The following is a 19,999-nucleotide window of genomic DNA, read 5'->3' as shown; positions in this document are numbered from 1 at the left end:
CTGAAACTGTTGTTGAACCGGCGCCTGCTGTTGGAACTGTGGTGGACCAAACCCTGGTGGTGCCTTTGGCTGCTGTGAATTATAACCAGTGCCCTGAAATGGTTGCTGTTGCTGACCAAAACTCTGATTCTGACCAAATTGATTCTTGGGTTGGAATGACCCTTGAAAGTTGTTCTTGGGAACAAAGTTCTTTGGAGCTTGAGAATTGGGATAGACCTGGTCTTGTGGGTTAGCTACATTGGTGTTCCTGTAAGAGAGGTTTGGATTGGCATTACCATACTGATATCTTTGGAACCTCTGATTCCCAATGTAGTTGAGCTCCTCTTGGGTAAGACCTTCTTCACTTATGTTCTCAAAAATTTGAGAAGGTTCTTCATACTCTCCAACAAAATGCATTGGCTTCTGAGTGGTGAATTTCAGCTTGTCCAATTCACTCCTCAACTCCTTAACTTCTCTGGTGAGCCTCTGTTCTGAGCTTGAACCTTCAGACCTATTTGATCTGTCATAGTCTTCACCATAAGTATCATTGCTCAATGCTAAGTTCTCCACTAGCTCTAAAGCAGCATGTATCTCTTTACCCAGAAAGTTCCCATTGGAAGCAGTATCCAGCTGGTTTCTAATCTTGGGAAGAGCTCCCCTATACAGTGTGCTGAGAAGAGAAGCCTCACTAAACCCATGGTGTGGGCATTGGGTTGTGTAGCTCCTGAATCTCTCATATGCTTCACCAAAACTTTCATTGCTGTGCTGAGTGAAGCTAGAGATTTGGTTCCTCAGTTTTGCAGTTCTTGAGGTGTAGAAGAACTTAGATAAGAAGGCTTGCTTGCATTGCTCCCAGGTTTGAATGGAGCCTCTTGGAAGATTCTTCTCCCATTGATGAGCTTTATCACCAAGACTGAATGGGAATAGTCTTAGCTTGAAGCTGTCTTCTGAAACTCCATTTATCTTGGTCAGATCACACACCTTATCAAACTGGTCCAAGTGTTCCAAGGGATCTTCCATTGCTAACCCATGGAACTTTGAGTTCTGGACCATATTCAGCAATGATGCTTTCACTTCAAAGTTGTTGTTTTGCACAGGTGGTGCCTGAATACCAGCTCCATACTGATGAGCATTGGCCCTGTCATTCTCTCCAACATAGACTTGGGGTTGCTCATATCTCCTTTGCTGTGGTTGGAAAGGGTGGGGTTGGTGGTGCACCTGGTGTCTTTACTGAACATTGGCCTGATGCCTCTGTTGATGAGCTTGAGCTTGTCCCTGGTGGACATAAGCTTGTTGATGGTGCACCTGTTCCTGCTGAACATTACCCTGGTGAAGCCTTTGACCAACTCCAATACCAGCTCCATGACCTTGAGCCTGTTGCTCCTGAACTGGTTGTTCTATATCTACCACGCGATCTTCTTGTTCTGCCATCTCAGTCTGATCAATTTGTCTACCACGTCTGTCTCTTCTCCTCCTTGGTACCAAAAGGTTGATGTTGTCGTTTAGAGGAAAAGGAGGACCACAGCTTCTTGATCTAGACCTGGTGTTCATACACCTGAAATCACAAACAGAACTTGAAAGGAATCAGTAAAAACAAGAAAGTAAGCACTTGATCTCAAGAACAGATCAGAGCTTAATGCTAATCAAACCACAATTTGGCAACGGCGCCAATTGATAGACAAGACTTTTTAGGGTCTCAGGGCTATCAATCCCCTTGTCAATGTAGCACAAAGAGGTTTATCAATCCAGATGTGGTGTTAGACACTAAGCTATATGATCAAGTTCTTAATTCAAGCAAACAAGAGTGGGTTTTGATTAATCTAGAGACAACTATAAACATAAACAGGATTAAAGACTAATGACAATGACAAATGATGTGAATATGATATGATTGAGGCATGAGATTCTAGACATGATAGTTGGTTAGGGTGCTTTGGTGCTAAACTAGAAATGCTAATGACAATGATGAGACATGATTCAAATGATTAAGAACTCAAATCTAGGTTAATCCTCTCATGAAGGTATTAACCCCTATACTAATCCATTTTCAAACCAAATTCCCATTTGTGAAACATGAGTCAATATGCATTAACAAACAGCTCTTAATGATCATTCAAGCAAATAACAATACATCATCATGCAGAAAAATGCTTAAACCTCTGATACAGCTCTTTCAGGAATTTCATCAAACACTTTTGATGCATGAAATTCCCAGAATCTAGATCTCAAGTGATTATCAAGGATCTAGCATAGAGAACAGCTGTTTAGAGAGATGAATCAATGAATCTACCCCTAAGCACTCCTAATCTAACACTTTAGCACCCTAACCTACATATCTAGAACCTCATTAAGGTGACTACTCACTAATCATACTAATCTCTCTTAAACCTTTGCAAGTTGAGAAGATTAGCATGATTAATGATGAGAAATGGAGATGGAGATGATAGATTCAAAAGAAAACAGCTTTAAACACCCAGATCTCTTAAAACTCTCTTGATTCAGCACTCAAGTATAGATATTTCTCTTCTTAATGGAGTCTTTTACAAAAGAGGCAAGAGACAAAGGGAATAAAACTTAACCCTTTCCCCAAAAAACCCTAGAAAGTATTTATACTTCCTTAAAAACGAACCGGGTCAGCCCGGAACAAACCGGGTCCTGACCCGGCTTTAATGGATAAAGTGGGAATTACTGCGGGTTGGTCCAGTATGTCCGAGGTTGCACACCTAAGTCGCAGTAGATGAAGACTTGTCTTGTGAAGCCTGAATCGCCTTGTCTTAGCCGCACGCCTAAGTAGGAGTGTTTTGCGAGTGTTGCTGCGGCTTGGTCTCCTTCCTCTCCAACTCGCAGGGCTAAGGCGGTTTCTGGGGAATGTACAAACTGTGCGGGTTGGTCTCTATTGCACCTAGGTCGCAGGCTCAAGTCGGAGTGATTTGCGAGTGATCGTGCGGCATAGTTCCAGGCGCGGCTAACTCGCATGCCTAAGTCGCACGATTGTGGACTTAGCATTTCTCTTGCTCGGGAGCTTCAGATCTCTTCCAGTGATAGTTTACCCGCATATTTCAACTCGCAGCATCAGCATTCAGGCGTTCATCTTCAGGCCTGCGGGTTAACCAAGTCGCAAGACCATCTCGCAGCATCCAGAGCAGTTTAGACCACTTCGCATTCCGGAGAGTGTAACTCCTATGAGACTTGTCCGAATTGAATGATTTTGGTTGCATAAGACAGAGGACTCATTTATCTCCAAATTTGGTGAAGGAAGCTTCGGTTCTTGGGAAGTGTAAGGCTTCCTGGAGGGCACATCTTTGAAGTGCATGTACACGACCAGAGAGAGGCGTCTAGACATGTGTCCATTCCGGAGACCGTATCTTCCTGCTCATAGATCCGAATTGGATGCTGTTGGACGTTCTGGAAAGAAGACTCAAATGTCTCTGATTCTCATGAAGGACCCGGAAACTGAATCGGCCTGGAAGTGCACCGTCCTTCGCATCCTTCAGAACTGATCTGCTCGGTCCGGAATACCTGCGAGACGGGGGTTCCTTCCGACAAGCTTATCTCTCTGCTCCCACGTCCGAATTCCACGATTCCACTTGCTATGAGACCGTGATGCAATGCTCTCCAACTTCTATGAAGCACCCGCCGTCTGAATCGGACCGGAAGGTTCCCCGGACAGGCGATTTCTGAGACATGTTTGCACCCGGAGATTTTGGCCGATACACTTCATTCGCGGTACATGAAAATGGCCGGTAAAACCTTCCTGGCCAGCGAGAATGGCCGATAACCTCCATAGACCCAATTTTTCCACTTTTTCAAGCTCTGCTCACCATTCCACCTCCTGGATTCATCTTTTCAGCTCCAAATTCACCTGATATACACTCAAAACATGCAATAGACTCATTGGGACCTAATGCATCTCCTAAGTTCTAAAACAAACCCTAAGGACCTAAAATGCATGAAATAAAACATGATTTGGAATGATTTATGCAACCTAAATGATGCAAATTATGAACATATCAAACGGTTAGCTAATCATCCTTATTTCTGTTTTCTGGATGGATACTCGGGGTTCTTTCAAATACCTATAGACCCCCGAGATCAAGAGAAAACGACATTCACTTGCCCTTATGGCACTTATGCTTATAGGAGAATGCCTTTCGGTTTATGTAATGCACCGGCCACTTTTCAAAGATGTATGATGCACATTTTCTCTGATCTAATTGAAGAGAAAGTTGAGGTGTTTATGGATGATTTCTCCGTATACGGCTCCTCTTTCTCCGAATGTCTTGCTAATCTATCTCAGGTTTTAAAGCGATGTGAGGAGTATAGGCTTGTCTTAAACTGGGAGAAGTGTCATTTCATGGTCCAAGAAGGCATTGTCTTGGGACACAAGGTATCAGAGAAGGGCATCGAGGTGGACAAGGCTAAGATCGAGGTGATGGTGAACCTACAAGCTCCAAATTCTGTAAAAGGAATAAGAAGCTTCCTTGGGCACGCAGGGTTCTATAGGCGATTTATTAAAGATTTCTCCAGGATAGCTAGACCATTGACGAGGCTATTGTGTAAAGAAGTGGAGTTTATCTTTGATGAAGAGTGTGAGGAAGCGTTTAAGAGAATCAAGGAGGCCTTGATCAGTGCACCGATAGTACAAGCTCCCGATTGGTCTTTACCATTCGAAGTGATGACTGATGCATCCGACTATGCCGTGGGAGCTGTCTTGGGGCAAAAGAAAGATAAGAAGCTCCATGTGATTTACTCTGCAAGCCGCACCTTGGACTCGGCTCAAGAAAAGTATGCCACTACCGAGAAAGAAATGCTTGCCATTGTGTTTGCATTTGATAAATTCAGGAGTTATCTAGTGGGATCAAAGGTCACGGTTTACACAGATCACGCGGCCTTGAGGTATCTGATGGCTAAGAAGGACGCTAAGCCGAGGCTATTGAGATGGGTCTTTATGCTCCAAGAATTTGACATGGAGATACTTGATAAGAAAGGCATTGAAAACGGAGCCGCAGATCACCTCTCTAGGCTGAGGATTGAAGAACAGGTCCCCATAGATGATGCTTTACCGGAGGAAACCCTCATGCTAGTCAGGTCTTACTTAGAAGTGGAGGAGGCCAACACAATCAAGGAAAGAAGCCTCCCGTGGTTCGCGGATCTAGTGAACTACTTGTCATGCGGTTTAGAGCCACCGGATCTTGATACTTATCAAAGGAAGAAGTTCTTTAGAGATGTGATGAGATATCAATTGGATGAGCCGTATCTTTACGTGCTTAACAAGGACCATCTCTATAGGCGATGCTTGGCCGAAGAAGAGATCCATCCGGTGCTACAAGAATGCCACGGTTCATCGTATGGTGGTCACTTAGGTGCATTCAAGGCGGTTGCCAAGGTTTTACAAAGCGGTTTCTGGTGGCCGACTTTGTTCAAGGACGCTCAAGATGTAGTCTCGAGGTGTGAGGCTTGTCAAAGGCACGGTAACATATCCAAGAGGAATGAGATGCCCCAAAATCCAATCTTTGAAGTAGAGGTCTTCGACTGTTGGGGCATTGACTTCATGGGCCCCTTTGTAAGCTCATATGGGAATCAGTATATCCTTGTCGCTGTGGACTATGTGAGTAAATAGGTCGAAGCGGTTGCATCTCCAACCAACGATTCAAAAGTGGTGGTAAAACTCTTTAAGAGTACCATCTTCCCACGGTTTGGGGTCCCAAGAGTTGTTATCAGTGATGGGGGAAGCCATTTCATCAACAAGACTCTTGAGAGCCTTTTGAAGAAGCACGGAGTAAAGCACAAGGTGGCCACCCCTTATCATCCGCAAACGAGCGGCCAGGTGGAGGTTTCTAACCGTCAGATAAAGGCTATTTTGGAGAGAACCGTGAGCTCATCCAGGAAGGATTGGAGCAAGAAACTTGATGATGCTTTGTGGGCTTACAGAACCACATACAAGACCCCCATTGGAACCTCACTGTTTAACTTACTCTATGGGAAAAGCTGGAGTACAAAGCTCTTTGGGCAGTGAAACTTCTAAACTTTGACATCAAGACAGCACAAGAGAAGAGGGTTTTACAGCTTCATGAGCTTGAGGAGATCCGTTTAGATGCTTTTGAGAGCTCTAAGATCTACAAGGAAAGGACCAAGGCGCTCCATGACAAGAAGATACACAAGAGAGAGTTCAAAGAAGGGGACCAAGTTCTGTTGTTTAACTCGAGGCTTAAGCTATTCCCTGGGAAGCTGAGGTCTAGGTGGTCCGGTCCGTTCACAATTCTTGAAGTAAGGCCCTATGGAGCGGTCGTTCTAAAAGGAAAAGATGGACAAGGTTTTGTGGTAAACGGTCAGAGGGTAAAGCACTACTTGGCATCAGAAACAAGAGAGGGAGCTACCTCAGTTCCTCTTCTTGAACCAGAAACAGCCTGAAAAGGTATGAAAAGTCAAACTTAGGGACGTTAAACAAAGTGCTCTTGGGAGACACCCCACGCTTATCTTTGTACATATTTCGTTTTTCATGCTCTTTTTCTTTTCATTTGAAACTTTTTGAAGGGTTTGTTAAGTGTTTCAGGAGTTAGACAGTAAGCCTTGAGGATTGAAAGTGAGAAAAAGCTTGAAAAAGACACGGCCTGATGATTTAAGTCAGAAAGCGTTTATAGCCTTGGTATCGACCCTCGGTATATTCATACCGCGGTCACCTTTAACCGAGTGAAAGCTTGAGAACCTCAGCTAAACTCCTCGACTTACTTTCATCATGGCCGTGTCTGAGAAGTGAAGTGGTGAAATGACTAAGTGTGGGGGGAGGCTCACGGTGTAAACACCTCGGTATAATTATACCGAGGCGCCATGTTAACTTTAAACGGTTAAAAACCTCAAATCCGAGGCCGCGACCAGTTTACACCAAGGCCGGCCTGTTTAAACCCCCAAGCTTCACGTGTTCTTTGTTAAAACAAGTGGCCTCGGCATGATGCCCTCGTGGTGGAGCGTGCCGAGGTGCCCGGTGTCAAGAACGATCAAAAACAAGAACACTTGGAACACTTAGATCGAAGAAGAGGCTTTGCGCGGTCTAATGAAAAGACTTGAAGGCCACGGAGATTTACTCGATAACATGAGCTCAAACCACTCGGCTTGGTGCCCTCGGGGTGGAACAAGCCGAGGCCGCTCAAATTAACACGAGAAAAATCACTCTAGACCGTACGGCCCACATCATCCCCATGCCGCGCCCATTTGAAGACTTAGCGCGGTAATTTGAATTTGAACGCTCGGTAAAGAGGATTTTTGGCGCGGTCAACGGCTGGAGCTGGAGAAGAAGGGGGGACCAGTCTCACTACAGTCCAAACGCCAGCTGGAAAGCGCGCTCCAGCCCATACCAGCCCCCATACCAAGCCAAAACGCAGAGTTTGCCCTCTTCACTCTTTTCTCTGCACTTCACGAACACAACTCTCTCATTTCTCATTCATTTTGCGTGATTCCAAGCGTTCTAGACTCGTTAGGGTGTTTTCTATTCTGCATAAGCATCTCACTGAGCCTGAATCTTGGATTACCAAAGGTATCTGCATCTCAAAGAACTCATCTTTTTCATTCATTCTTTGCGAGCTTAAATGTTTGTAAAATATGGAATCGAATCTTTTAGAGCATATCGGCCTTTGGGAATAATTTTAAAAATTCCATCAGGATAGACAACAGATGAAAAAACTGGTCTTTGCTTTGAAAATAACTTGTTCTTGAGTTTTTTAAAATTCTTGAGAAAATGCGCTTGGAATCGGCTTAAATGGTGAACCGAGTTGTTGAGCCGAACTGTCTAGATATCCTGCTTCTCTTTGGTTGTTCTAGCTTGTTGATACTCTCTTTGATGTTTGAGAAAGCTATAAAACCGGTCTTGTTAGAAGAAAAGCTTTGTTTTGCTATCTTGTGCTTATCGATATACTTGATTCTAACGGTTTCTTTGAGAATCTGCCTTGCAGATGACAGGCGACCGAGCTGTTCCTACTCATGAGACGGAAAAAAACGAGGTCCAGAGGAGAGGTACAAAAGGAAAAGCCGTGGCCGTGGCACGCAATGGAGGAACAAGCAATAAACCCTCAACGAGACCCGATGGCGAGCCAGCTGCTAAACGAGCAAGGAACGCCGAGCTCACTCCGGCACCAGCTCTTGAATCAAGAAGGAATGGGAAGCAGGCAGCCATTGGATCAGTCGAAAATGAGCTCAGAGCCATAGTCCCCAATGAAGCTAACAGTGGCAAGAAGGCCAAGAAGGAACCGAAGCCCGAGCCCGAGGAAGAGCATTTCCCAACTACTGAGGAGTACTTGGACCACTTTAACTCTATAAGAGTGGCTCAAGGTCGGTTTCCTGATGTGGAATTGCTGAGGAATCTTGAAATACTCGATGATGTTACCCTCATCTTTCAAAACATGGGCTTGGCCGAGTTCTTTATGATGAGCGATGTTGCTTATGAGGGGATCACACAACAGTTTCTGGCCACTTTGGAGGTTGTCATCTACCCCAAGAGAGATCCCAAACGCTTACATGGCAAAGGGTTCGGCCACATTGAGTTTGACATGGAGAGCGTGCATTACAAGGTCAGTTTCAAGGAACTTGACGAGATATTTGGTTTTGAAAGGAACGGAAGCTCGCTTGACAAGTTTGTGTACCCAAAAGAAGAGTTGGCTGCCTTGTGGGAAACAATCACTTTTGGACCTTACTTGGGAGGCAAGAGCAAGACGAGCTGCATCAGAAAACTTGCAATCAGATACACCAACCGAGTTCTAGCCTCTACATTCTTCTCAACCTATAACCCTGGTGTTATTCACACAGCCGATCTTGAACTGTTGGGACTTGGACTGCAGCCGCTCATCACTCAAATGAAGAACAAGAAGGAGTTCCAAGGGTCAATGCATGTACCCTCTTTAGGCGCGTTCTTTGCGATTCAAATGCTTACCTACCGGCACAATGTATGGTGCGACCGAAAGAATAAAGGAGCAAGGCGGCTTCAGAACGGTTGGATTGTCACTAAGATTTTGAGAGCTCAAGGGTTCATATTCCCTGATTCACCATCAAGGCCGAGTCTCATCGACGAGCAATACTTAAGTAAAAGTGGTTTCTTTGGAGGCAAGTCCGGGGACAAATGGGTTTACAACTTCACGCTGATGCACAGAGACGGGACACAAGTTCTATTGCCTAACCGAGGCCTCACCATGCTTGATAAGCAGTGTAACGTGTCCTTCTATGTCCTCAAAGATCAGTTGTACAACCCATCTCTCGACCCATCAATGCGCAAGTGCACCAAGGCCGCACCTAGCAAGCCTCAGAACAAGAATGGCCCTTCCGGATGTGAGAATGAGGAGGAGAGACACCCTGAGAGGAGGATTGGTATGTATGGGGCGAGCCTGAATACCACACCAAGAAGCTGTATTCGCGAGTGAACACCCTCCAAAAGTGGTGTAAGTGGCAAGACAAGACCATTCACGCGTTGGTGGACTCTGTCCGGCATTTGAAAAGGAAGGTCAAGCAACTCACCAGGCCGTCCTCACCGGATAAGAACTCGGCGACCTCAACCGCACCGGTTACGCAAGAAGAGGTTGGAGAAAGCTCAAACGCGAGGAACCCGGAGTTTCCACCAGGCAAAGAGGACTGGATCGATCCTGCCTCGGCTTTCTTACCAGAACCCTCGGAGATCAGCCCACCATGTCAGTCCACACCCTCCTGCTCAACATCAAATCCCTCGCACTACTTGGGATCAGACCTCTCAGACTGAGGTATCGACTTCAAACCTTGTAAATATGCGTCTTGTAAATACCATCTTGCATTCGTTTAGTTTGTCTTTTTTACTTCTCTCACACGCTTTTATAACACAAGGGACTGTGTTATTTAAGTGTGGGGGAGGAGCTTTGTGTTTTCTGATCTTGTTTTCTTTGTTCTTATTTGACTTTTGCACTCTTGAGTCTCATTTAGCTTAATACATGTGATAAAATTGCATCATTCTAGTTGCATCTCGCATTCTAAGATCGAGTCTAGTTGCATCATGTAGGATTGCATCAGTGCAATGAGCAATGATAGATTTTTTCCTAGAGAGTAAATCACTTGAGGACTTGAACTAAATATGCTTGTGAAACTCATTCTGTGCTTGTAAAGCTTGAAACGATTTGAATCTGAGAAGCAAGTTTGAATTACACTCAACTCTAGCTAAGTGATAACCCTGAACTTGAATTGAAAATATCTTTTGATGCATTGCTTGAGTAGGCTTGTGGATACCGATATACATACTTGAGCTAGAATCATCGTTTTTACCACCCTCCTTCCTTAGCTCAAGTAGCTGAATCCACATCATGGATCAGTTCCCTCACCTTGAACCCATCTTTCTTTCGAGCCAATGTTTGTGTGTGAATTGTAAGGCCACCTTGGACTGAACATAGCAGAAAGTGTTAGGTTTAGAGCGACAAGGGCATGTCTCATTGAGTGCTATGTTCCAACACCAAGGAACTGAGAGTATTGGCGAGGAATAAGTGTGGGGGAAAAAGACTTGTTGGTGAGTGGAAAAAGGTGAGCTGAGTGGAAAAGAGAAAGTGGAATTAGCTAGGGGAATGAAAGAAAAAGAATTGAGTCTTGGATTTGAAAAGATGAGCTCAAGTAGCTGAATCCACATCATGGATCAGTTCCCTCACCTTGAACCCATCTTTCTTTCGAGCCAATGTTTGTGTGTGAATTGTAAGGCCACCTTGGACTGAACTTAGCAGAAAGTGTTAGGTTTAGAGCGACAAGGGCATGTCTCATTGAGTGCTATGTTCCAACACCAAGGAACTGAGAGTATTGGCGAGGAATAAGTGTGGGGGAAAAAGACTTGTTGGTGAGTGGAAAAAGGTGAGCTGAGTGGAAAAGAGAAAGTGGAATTAGCTAGGGGAATGAAAGAAAAAGAATTGAGTCTTGGATTTGAAAAGATGAGCTCAAGTAGCTGAATCCACATCATGGATCAGTTCCCTCACCTTGAACCCATCTTTCTTTCGAGCCAATGTTTGTGTGTGAATTGTAAGGCCACCTTGGACTGAACTTAGCAGAAAGTGTTAGGTTTAGAGCGACAAGGGCATGTCTCATTGAGTGCTATGTTCCAACACCAAGGAACTGAGAGTATTGGCGAGGAATAAGTGTGGGGGAAAAAGACTTGTTGGTGAGTGGAAAAAGGTGAGCTGAGTGGAAAAGAGAAAGTGGAATTAGCTAGGGGAATGAAAGAAAAAGAATTGAGTCTTGGATTTGAAAAGATGAGCTCTGTTGTTTTTAAAAGAAAAATTTAGTCTCTGAAATGAAAAGAAGCCAAAAAGGCTCAAGTGTTCTAAAATGAAAAGAAAAGAGGCTATACGCTATGAAAGAAAAGAGCTGTGTGAATAAGTGAACACCAAGGCTTGAGAATTAAAGCAAAAAGAGAGAGTCCCCTAGTGAAAAGAAAACGATTGAGAAACGTGAGGATCTTGAGAGGGTGAGCAAGTGAGAAAGCTTTCAGTGGAGTGTGGGGTGTGATGAGTCTTGCCCTTGTATGCATAGGTTGCTTTTTACCTTTAGCATCCTGCCAAAGTTTGGTCGTTCATAGAGAGATCCCTTGCTGCATTACACCCGCTTGAATATTGATGAGATCATTTTTATCTCATGACCTTACCCTAGCCAAGCCAGCCTATTTAAACATTGCATCATTTGATTCACCGGTTACGAACTTAATGAATGTGAAATAGTTGAATGTGATACTGACTTGTGGAGATTCCGTGCTTTAATTGGAAAATATCCGAGTATATTTGAGCATGAATCCGAGTTCTCTTTGTGATCACTTCTCTCTAAAAAGGAAATATGAGCTCCACCTGCACTACAACCTCTTCCTCTCATTTGTTCTTTTCGCTTGAGGACAAGCAAAGGACAAGTGTGGGGGAGTTGATATGTCTATATTTTACATCATTTAAATTGCATTTTAGAGTCCACATCATGTGTTTTCTCATGTAAATTGAGTCTTTAGGCACCAAAATAGGATTTAGGGCTTGCATTAGGTCCCAAGGAGTTTTGCATGTTTTGAAGTCTTTATCAGGTGCTTTGGTAGCCATTTGGAGCTTAAGAAGAGCAGCAGAGAAGAAAACAGTGAAGAAAAGGGTCAAAAATGGTGAAAACCGCTTGGAGGAATTTCTCGGCCAAAACTCGTACCGGCTGGACAGAAACCTCGGCCAAAACCCTTACCGATCGACCAAAATCGACCAAAGACGAGTATCGGGTGCAAATTACCACGGGTTAAGTTTTTGGCCGAGGCGAGAAGAATTTTACGGCCAAAAAGCTTACCGCGGTACATAGCCCTCGGCCATTTTTCTTACCGCGGGAAGCTTTTCTCGACCAAAACCTGTCCTTGCCCGCGCGTTTCAAAGATCAGCAATCCGGGGAACCTTCCGGTCCGAATCAGTTGTCAGGGTCTTCATCAAAGTTGGAGATAATCAAGCAAAGATCCCAGAACAGTTGGAATCATTCAATTCGGACCAGTAAAGAGAAAGATACGACTTCCGGAGGATGCACCAGCATTATGTGCACCCGAGAACCAAACGGCGGATTTCAAAGATCACAGCGGACGGAGCCTTTCCGGACCGAACTAGCCTGCCCGGTCTTCATCAAAGTTTGAGATCTGTGAAAGACCTTCTCAGAACAGTTAGAATCGCTCAGTTCGGAGCAGCGGTTCGAAAGATAAGGTCTCCGGAGTTCACATTGGTCCAAAAGCTTATTTTCCGGTGATTCCAATGCGGTGCAAAGATGTGAAATCCAGGAAGCCTTCCACTTCCAAAAGCTCCGACGGTTTCTTCACCAAAGTTCGAGATTATTGAGTCTTCTTGACTATGGAACTGTTCTCAGAGCAATTGGAGTCGTATGTTGAAAGTTACTGTTTCCGGAAGGCCATATGGTCGATACGAGCCCAAATGAGTTGCGATACGCGCTAAGTGTTTTCTCTGGGCTCGGCATCATTACCTCGACATCGCCCAAGTAAAGGCTCATATCTTGGGAGTATTCTGGACTAGACCTCGTGCCGATGCCTCGGCATGTTGGGATCAAGGCATGCACACGTATGAAATGAAGCTGGAAACGACTAAGTGTTGAACGTGCACCTCGGTGTAATGACCTCGGCGTGCATGCCGGACTCTGTTCTCCCGAACCCCTCGACTACCAAGCCCCTCGGCATTTTATGCCGAGGTCCCTTGTCACAAACCCAGAATCAAGAACAAGGCGGCTCAAGAACACACACGTGAGGATGGATCAAAGACTAGGGTTCATGCATGTTCTTGACGTGTTCTTCACGAGATCTTCATTCGGATCCTGACTCACGTGCACTCCTCGACATAAAGACCTCGGCTTCACTCTCCGACACACCGTGGCACTCACCCATCAACCCAAGAAGGCGGCTCAGTACCCAGTTTGTTCCGGGCTAACCCGCGACACTTTCCCTTTGCTATAAATACATTTTAGGACCAAAAACCTAATCATCTTATCTCTTATCTTCTTTTAGCCTTAAGAACTTGCCTCTTTTGTGAAACTTGATTAATCTAATCCGATATCTCGTTTTTGCATCAGAATCTTGTTCTTTCTTTATTTCTTTTATCATCCAGTATTAAACTCCTTATGATGACTAGCTACACGTCTTGCAAAGGACTTAGTGAGCTCGTTATGATCAGTGAGTAGTCGTTTAAGCGGCTTTAGATAGGTAGATTAGGGTGCTTTCAAGATAGATTAGTGGGTTTAGGTGTCTAGTCTTGCATGTTTCATTCCTTAACCGACAAGATCTCTAGGCTGGATCCAAGCACATCACTTGAGGTTCAGATCTGAGACATATCTCGCATCAAAAGTATTTGTAGAAATGTCTGAACCACTCGGTTAAGGGTTTAAGAGTCTTTCATCGCGAGAGTGATAGTTTGATCTCTTAAATGACATTTTTGAACTGAATCTTATTGCTGACTGATTCGTGCTTCTCAAAAGAGATTTTGGTATGAAAGAGGATCAGTTTAGATGTTTAATACTTTCATGAGAAGATTAACATGCCTTGATTTCAAAGTTAAATGAAATCGCTTGATAAAATGATTCATTAACCTATTAGTTTAGCTTGGAAGCACCCGAGTCAAGTATCCTGTCTAAAGCTTCTGTCTTTGTCATATATTTTCATCATCCGAGTTATTTACTTGTCATTAGCATCTTGCTTAGCTTAAATCTCATCATTTGTTTTACCTTTATCCTCATTCACCTGTTACTTAGTTTAGCTAAAAACCTTTACCATTCTCTCTTGACTTAAGGCGACAAATGACATAGATAGTGTCTCCACTACAAGTTTGGTTTGATAACCCCTTGTACTACAAGGACAGGGGTATTGATAACCTCTACAAAGAGTGAAAACTATTAGTTATCAAAGTTAGATGGGCCGAGCCGTGGAAAAGTTCAGATGGACCGAACCAAGGCCTTCAGAGACGAAGCCCATAAAAAACCCTAGGCGACATACAAAGGCGGTGAGCCGCACGAGGCGATAAGGAAATATTCCGAAAATCTCTCCCGAGATTCTCGGCTAGGCGGTTCGGAGAATTAGTATAAATAGATGATGTATACAATTCATTCTGTAACTTTTGCAACCCTAAGAAATAAAGACTAAACACTTTTACAGCAAGAAAAACTTTCTTTCGATCTTACTGTTTTTGGCGATAAACCCTAGAAGTTTCCGATCCCTTAGTTTTCCTTAAACAAATTTCTGGTTGTGCAAGTTTTGGCTCACACAATTTGGCGCCGACTGTGGGGAATCGAAACTTTCTTACTCTAAATCTACAAGACTTTAAGATCCGAAGAACATGGCGAGCAACACCCCCGACGATAACAACAACAACAACAACATCGGTAACGGCGCGGAGAAGGACGCTCCGGCATCGGGCACAACGACGGCAACGATCGAAACCCAAGAAGAGATGCGAAACATGATGGCTGCGTTGATGAAGCAAATCGACGAACAGGATAAAAGAAACGAGGTGATTACGGAGAGGCTCGACGCGATGGCGGCTGAGCGATTACACCCAACTTGGAGAGCCGGAATTCCCGACCCGATGGATGGAATCCGGAGACGCTTCGATTTCTCGACACCTGCAGAAGCCTCAGGGAGCGACGCAAGAAATCCCTCGGCTCCCCCGATGTTTCGTCCCCTCGACTAACAGACTCCCGCAGCAAACCGAGTCAACATGACCGAGCCGCCTCCACTCTGCCGGAACTCAAGGCGACGAGCCGGCGAGGAAGAGAACGATGCGATTGACGTAGACGCCCAGCAGAACGACGGAACCACAAATCCGCAGAAAACCGGCTCGGCTCGCCGAATAAGTCAAGAAGAGCTCGCCTCGGCACTGAACGGCGTCCGAACTGACGCAGTCTCCGACACGACCCGCGGCGACAATCCAACCGAGGAGGAAGAAAACCTCCAATGGATCGAGCAGGCAGAGCGCGAAGACGAGCCGAGGAGAGAGGAGCGGGAGCGACCCCCCCAATCAAAGGGAATGACTCACGCACAAACTCTCGAACTCAAAGAGCTGCGAGCCTCGATGGCTCGGACAGTAGCTGAAATACGCGCCATGAAATCCCAAGTGCACAACGCGACAAGCGCCGAGCCCGAAATCGACCGAATGCTTGAAGAAACTCAGAGAACCCCATTCACTGCAAGAATCACGGAGGCCAGGATTCCCGAGCCGGGGAAGGTGAGAATCCCGTTCTACGAAGGAACAACCAACCCGAAAGCACACATCACAGCGTTTCGGATAGCAATGGGGCGAGCCTTCACAAAGAACGCCACTAAACTCACCGAGCGCAAAGTAGATGCTGGATACTGCCTGCTCTTCGTGGAGCATCTCAAAGGAGCCGCGCTCGAGTGGTTTTCAAGGCAGGAACAAAATTCAATCGGCAGTTTTCAACAGCTCTCCGCCTTGTTCCTGAAACAGTACTCGATGTTCATGGACAGATGATAGATAAGACTTTTAAGGGTCTCAGGGCTATCAATCCCCTTGTCAATGTAGTACAAAGAGGTTTATCAATCCAGATGTGGTGTTAGACACTAAGCTATATGATCAAGTTCTTAATTCAAGCAAACAAGAATAGGTTTTGATTAATCTAGAGACAACTATAAACATAAACAGGTTTAAAGACAAATGACAATGACAAATGATGTGAATATGATATGATGGAGGCATGAGATTCTAGACATGATAGTTGGTTAGGGTGCCTTGGTGTTAAACTAGAAATGCTAATGACAATGATGAGACATGATTCAAATGATTAAGAACTCTAATCTAGGTTAATCCTCTCATGAAGGTATTAACCCCTATACTAATCCATTTTCAAACCAAATTCCCATTTGTGAAACATGAATCAATATGCATTAACAAACAGCTCTTAATGATCATTCAAGCATTTAACAAATCATTCCCATGATGAAAAATTACTTAAACCTCTAACACAACTCTTTCAGGAATTTCATCAAACACTTTTGGTGCATGAAATTCCCAGAATCTAGATCTCAAGTGATTATCAAGGATTTAGCATAGAGAACAGCTGTTTAGAGAGATGAATCAATGAATCTAGCCCTAAGCACTCCTAATCTAACACTTTAGCACCCTAACCTACACATCTAGAACCTCATTAAGGTGACTACTCACTAATCATACTAATCTCTCTTAAACTTTTGCAAGTTGAGTAGATTAGCATGATTAATGATGAGAAATGGAGATGGAGATGATAGATTCAAAAGAAAACAGCTTTAAACACCCAGATCTCCTTAAACTCTCTTGATTAAACACTCAAATAAAGATATTTCTCTTCTTAATGGAGTCTTTTCACCAAAAAGGCCAGAGACAAAGGGAATAAAACTTAGTTCTCCCCCAAAAAACCCTAAAAAGTATTTATACCTTTTTAAAAACGAACCGGGTCAGCCCGGAACAAACCGGGTCCTGACCCGGTTTTAATGGATAAAGTGGGAAAAGCTGCGGGTCGGTTCAGTATGTCCCAGGCCGCACACCTAAGTCGCAGTAGATGAAGACTTGTCTTGTGAGGCTTGAATCACCTTGTCGGAGCCGCACGCCTATCTAGGAGTAAATTGCGAGTGTTTCTGCGGCATGGTCTCCTTCCTCTCCAACTCGCAGGGCTGAGCCGGTTTCTGGGGGATGTAGAAACTGTGCGGGTTGGTCTCTATTGCACTTAGGTCGCAGGCTCAAGTCGGAGTGAATTCCGAGTGATCGTGCGGCATAGATCCAGGCGCGGATGACTCGCATGCCTAAGTCGCACGATTGTGGACTTAGCATTTCTCTTGCTCGGGAGCTCCAGACCTCTTCCAGTGATAGTTTACCCGCACATTTCAACTCGCAGCATCAGCATTCAGGTGTTCATCTTCAGGCCTGCGGGTTAACCAAGTCGCAAGACCATCTCGCAGCATCCAGAGCAGCTTAGATCACTTCGCATTCCGGAGAGTGTAACTCCTGTGATACTTGTCCGAATTGAATGATTTCGGTTGCAGAAGACAGAGGACTCATTTATCTCCAACTTTTGTGAAGGAAGTTTCAGTGCTTGGGAGGTGGAAGGCTTCCTGGAGGGCACATCTTTGCAGTGCATGTATACGACCAGAGAGAGGCGTCTAGACATGTGTCCATTCCGGAGGCCGTATCTTCCTGCTCATAGATCCGAATTGAATGCTCTTGGACGTTCTGGAAAGAAAACTCAAATGTCTCTGATTCTCATGAAGGACCCGGAAGCTGAATCGGCCTGGAAGTGCACCGTCCTTCGCATCCTTCAGAACTGATCTGCTCGGTCCGGAATACCTGCGAGACAGGGGTTTCTTCCGACGAGCTTATCTCTCTGCTCACGCGTCCGAATTCTACGATTCCAATTGCTATGAGACCGTGCTTCAATGCTCTCCAACTTCTATGAAGGACCCGCCTTCTGAATCGGACCGGAAGGCTCCCCGGACAGGTGATTTCTGAGACTCGTTCGCACCCGGAGATTTTGGCCGATATACTTAATTCGCGGTACGTGAAAATGGCCGGTAAAGCTTCCCGCGGTACATGAAAATGGCCGGTAAAACCTTCCTGGCCAGCGAGAATGGCCGATAACCTCCATAGACTCAAGTTTTCCACTTTTTCAAGCTCTGCTCACCATTCCACCTCCTGGATTCATCTTTTCAGCTCCATAATCACCTGATAGACACTCAAAACATGCAAAGACTCATTGGGACCTAATGCATCTCCTAAGTTCTAAAACAAACCCTAGGGACCTAAAATACATGAAATAAAACATGATTTGGAATGATTTATGCAACCTAAATGATGCAAATTATGAACATATCAACAGAGGAACATCTGATGCCGACCTGTGGACACTATCCCAAGGACCAAACGAACCGCTTCGGGATTACATGGCAAGATTCAAGGCAGTCGTATCCAAAATAGAAGGGATAAGCGACAAGGCTGCACTCGAAGCTCTAAAACGATCCCTATGGTACAAATCAGAGTTTCGAAGGGAGATGGCGCTGAACACGTCGCAAACAATTCAGGACGCTCTGCATCGGTCATCAGACTTCGTCGTAAATGAGGAGGACATGAAGAACCTGGACGAGCAGTACGAAACAACAAAAGCAGCGATCCGAAGCTCAATTTTGACGCGCCCCTCGAAGAAAGGCAACCCATCAAACAACGCAACAACGCAGAGCTCAGACGAATCTAGAAGCGGAGGTGTCCACAACTACCAAGTAGGCACTGGACGCGGAAGAGGAGAGTCGCGCAACAACACTTGGGTAAGAAAGCCCACCAATTACGACGAAAAAGCATTCTGCGAGTATCACCAGACCTACAGGCATTCAACGGCTCAGTGCCAAACCCTAGGAGCAAAACTCGCAGCTAAGATGGCGGCGGGAGAGCTCCAGAACGCGGTCAACCTCAAAGACCTCGTCCCTAACGAACAACAAGAGAGAGCCGAGCCGAGCGGCGTGGCAAAACCCGCGAATCCTCCCCGACGAGGCGATAACTCCAAGCGCGACAGGAGAGGCGAACCCGAAGAGCAACCCGAGCCGAGGCAAAGGATCAATATGATCATGGGTGGATCTCTATACTACCAAGATACCGTGTCCTCCATCAAAGCCTATCAGCGCCGAGCCGAAGCAAAGGAGAATTGGACAGAACCAACCGACATCCCAAACACAGTGATTTCCTTCGCCAAGGAGGAAACGGCAGGAATCGATCGACCTCACAACGATCCGTTGGTGATTGAGTTAATGATCAGGGATCATGACGTAGCAAGGGTGCTCATCGATACTGGAAACTCAGTGAACGTCATCTTCAGGGAAAACTCAGAAGAATGGGAATCGACCTCTCCGAGGTGGAAGCAATCCCCAAACCTCTAACCGGATTTTCAGGAGAAACGACGATGACTATGGGAACGATCAGGCTTCCTGTGGTAGCTGGCGGAGTCACTAAGATCATCGAATTCTGCGTCACTGATCACCCAGCAATCTACAATGTGATCATGGGAACTCCGTGGATCAACGGGATGAGGGCGGTACCCTCCACGTATCATCTCTGTCTCAAATTCCCAACTCCAGCAGGTGTCAAAACGATCTGGGGGAATCAGAAGGAGTCACGAATGTGCTGCCTAGCCGAGCACAAGCTGAGGAACTCCGTCACCGTTGCACGAGCAGACATAGACCGGAAAAAGATGAAGACAGACCGAGAGCCCGCGAACAAGCTCTCGAAACTCTTATAGCAATTACAGATCGCGGAGAGCCGCGAAACACGCGCCGAGCAGGTATGTGATGTGGTGGAGTCGGTGTGCATAGATGAGGCGCGCCCGGAGCGATGCGTCGAAATAGGAGCAAAGCTGGAAGAGCCTTTGAGAAGCGAACTCCTTTCCCTCCTCAAGGAAAACATCAACACTTTTGCCTGGACAGCGGAAGATATGCCAGGCATAAGCATCGACGTGACTTGTCACGAGCTGAATGTGGACCCGACCTTTAAACTAGTCAAGCAGAAAAGAA

At 45.4% G+C, this 19,999-nt stretch overlaps 1 protein-coding gene and 1 non-coding gene across 2 annotated transcripts; both read left to right on the top strand.

Moving 5' to 3' along the window:
- Positions 1–670: 670 nt before the first annotated feature.
- Positions 671–777, top strand: LOC112088616. The gene has a single exon (XR_002900562.1). It is a non-coding gene; the product is annotated as a small nucleolar RNA R71 (small nucleolar RNA).
- A 17,716-nt stretch (positions 778–18,493) lies between these two features.
- Positions 18,494–19,728, top strand: LOC112088458. Its single transcript, XM_024158741.1, has 2 exons — positions 18,494–19,267; positions 19,309–19,728. Exons 1-2 carry the CDS (start codon positions 18,494–18,496, stop codon positions 19,726–19,728), a joined length of 1,194 nt encoding a protein of 397 aa, XP_024014509.1.
- The last annotated feature ends 271 nt before the right edge of the window (positions 19,729–19,999 follow it).

The sequence above is a fragment of the Eutrema salsugineum genome, unplaced genomic scaffold, assembly GCF_000478725.1.
Source record: "Eutrema salsugineum unplaced genomic scaffold, Eutsalg1_0 scaffold_14, whole genome shotgun sequence".
NCBI classification, from domain to species: domain Eukaryota; kingdom Viridiplantae; phylum Streptophyta; class Magnoliopsida; order Brassicales; family Brassicaceae; genus Eutrema; species Eutrema salsugineum.
This window is presented reverse-complemented; position numbering and strand designations above follow the sequence as displayed.